Source organism: Macrobrachium rosenbergii, chromosome 37 (genome assembly GCF_040412425.1).
Source record: "Macrobrachium rosenbergii isolate ZJJX-2024 chromosome 37, ASM4041242v1, whole genome shotgun sequence".
NCBI classification, from domain to species: domain Eukaryota; kingdom Metazoa; phylum Arthropoda; class Malacostraca; order Decapoda; family Palaemonidae; genus Macrobrachium; species Macrobrachium rosenbergii.
In genome coordinates this window covers 19,514,037-19,516,536 of record NC_089777.1, presented here as the reverse complement: position 1 = coordinate 19,516,536, position 2,500 = coordinate 19,514,037, and the positions used below count along the sequence as shown (strand labels likewise).

Below are 2,500 nucleotides of genomic sequence, written 5' to 3'. Positions count from 1 at the left end.
AGAGAGAGAGCATTTTCTCTTAAACAGCTATTAATTATCTTCAGTGACCTTTATGTAATGAGAATAAGATAAAAAAAAAAAAAAGGGTGAATGTAGTCGCTGCAATAATAGGTTCACTCAGACAGGGAGAGGGATTATCGCCTTTTATGGGAATAACGATTATTAGGGATTTGTGTTACATAATTAAGTTATTTATCTATTTATAAATAAATAAGTAAATAAGTAAAATGATAAATAAATAAATAAGAACATAAATAAGTAAATTAATTAATCAATTTAATTAATGATTCCATAATTATGTTGGAATTATCTTTGAATAATATTTTAATGAATTAAATAATTTATTTATTAATAAGCAAGTAATTAAGAAAAAGGATAAATAAAAGATAAACAAAAACAAATTAATCAATCAATCAATCAATTAATTAACTAATTAATTTTTAACTCCATAATTATGTTGGAATTATCTTTGAATAATATTTTAATTAATTCATTAATTCATTTATTAATAAGTAAATACGTAAAAAGATAAATAAATAAATAAAATCATAAATAAATAAATTAATTAATTAATTATCTAATTAATTAATAATTTAATAATCGTGTTGGAATTATTTTATTCAAGTCATAACTTTAGAGAAAACGTTAAGAAACTCTGTATATGTGGGCTAAATGTACATTCATATTATATTTACTTTGATAATCATATTTTTGATTCCTTAAAAAACAGAAAACAGAAGAATTTTGTAAATTAAAAGCAAATATATAAATAAGTTTTTTAAAATTTTATTCATAACGATTATATAACCATCACTTTGAACCAGACAGTTAAAAATTCAAAGATGCTCCGAAGTTTCCTCTGCGCAATCGAGCTTTCTGTACAGCCGCTACAGCATATAATTAAGGCCACCGAAAACAGATCTATCTTTCGGTGGTCTCGATATAATGCTGAATGAGCCGCTGCCCATGAATCTTTAACCACTGCCCGGTGGTGGCCTATCCTATAGCGTTGCCAGAAGTACGATCATGGCTAACTTTATAACCTTAAATAAAATAAAAACTACTGAAGCTACAGGGCTGCAATTTGGTATGTTAGATGATTGTAGGGTGGATGATCAACATACCAATTTGCAGCCCTCTAGCCTCAGTAGTTTTTAAGATCTGAGAGCGGACAGAAAAAGTGAGGACAGACAAATGTCCGGACAGAATACAGTGCGGACGGACAGACAAAGCCGGCACAATAGTTTTCTTTGACAGAAAACTAAAATAATTAAAATGGAATGCAAGATATTCGCCGTTCTCTGACGCATACGTAACAGAAATTTGCATATTAATGTAACGAATCCTTAATCAGCATTTTTTTTTGGGGGGGTACTCTGACACATCACAGAACATTATCTTTACAACATTCGACATTTGAACATTTGGAATGTTAGTGGAAGTCGCCGTTTTCATTTGCGATGTTGTGAATGGATGTTTTAATGTTTTGATAATGTTGGAACATTTGCATACAAGGCAGGAATGAATGTTTCTGGAAAAGATATTTAAGAAATGATATGTATATATGTTTGTATATATATATATATATATATATATATATATATATATATATATATATATATGTGTATGTATGTATGTATTTATATGTACATATACATATTTATATATATATAAATATATGTATATTTAAACATATATGTGTATGTGTGTGTAATCATATGTATATATTTGTAAATATATCGTATATATATAAAACAGTCCTTGAAGGATAAAATCATTTTTAAACCGTAAAAAGAATCATCCTGTAATAGATCCCTATCCTCGCTTCCTGGCAGCAGACAAAAACGACAAAATAGAAAGTCTCTCGAAAGTCCTTTGAAAAGAGGCAGAAATCGTCACCTTGAAGCAAAAGAAGTTAAAATTAGAAGACATTATACCTCAGAGATGTCTGGTGTAGTCTGACATCAATGAAGCATTCAGATATGAAGAATTAATTACAGGGGCGTCTTGTGCAGGTATACAGGTAAGTAGGTGTACAGGGGAGTGGGAGTGGGAGTGGGAGTGGGAGGTGTGTAGGTGTATAGGGAAGCAGATGTAGGATTAGGAGTGGGAGTGGGAGGTATGTAGGTGTATAGGGGAGTAGGGGTAGGATTGGGAGTGGGAGTGGGAGTGGGATTGGGAGGAATGTAGGTGTATAGGGAAGCAGGGGTAGGATTGGGAGTGGGTGTGGGAGGTGGGAGGTATGCAGGTGTACAGGGGAAGCAGGGGTGGGGGGTGGGGCAGGGCTGGGGTGGGGGGGAGGAGTAGGAGTGGAATTAGGAGTGGGGGAGGGAGTAGGAGGAAATTGGGAGTGGGGAGGGAGTAGGTATGGAACTGGGAGTGGGGAGGGAGTAGGAGTGGAATTAGGAGTGGGAGGGGAGTAGGAGTGATATTGGGAGTGGGGGAGGGAGTAGGTGTGGAATTGGTAGTGGGGTCGGGAGTATGAGTGGAACTGGGAGTT

General features: G+C 34.0%; 1 protein-coding gene across 1 annotated transcript in view; it reads right to left on the bottom strand.

The window, feature by feature from the left end:
• Nucleotides 1-1,994: 1,994 nt before the first annotated feature.
• The window catches only part of LOC136825175 (uncharacterized), a 5,174-nt gene continuing 4,668 nt past the window's right edge, over nucleotides 1,995-2,500 (bottom strand). The window contains exons 2-3 of the mRNA XM_067081200.1: nucleotides 2,375-2,500; nucleotides 1,995-2,285 (exon numbers count right to left, since the gene is read on the bottom strand). The exon at nucleotides 2,375-2,500 is cut by the window's right edge and continues 212 nt beyond it. Coding sequence (XP_066937301.1) covers nucleotides 1,995-2,285; nucleotides 2,375-2,500 — 417 coding nt within the window. The remainder of the gene's footprint in view (nucleotides 2,286-2,374) is intronic.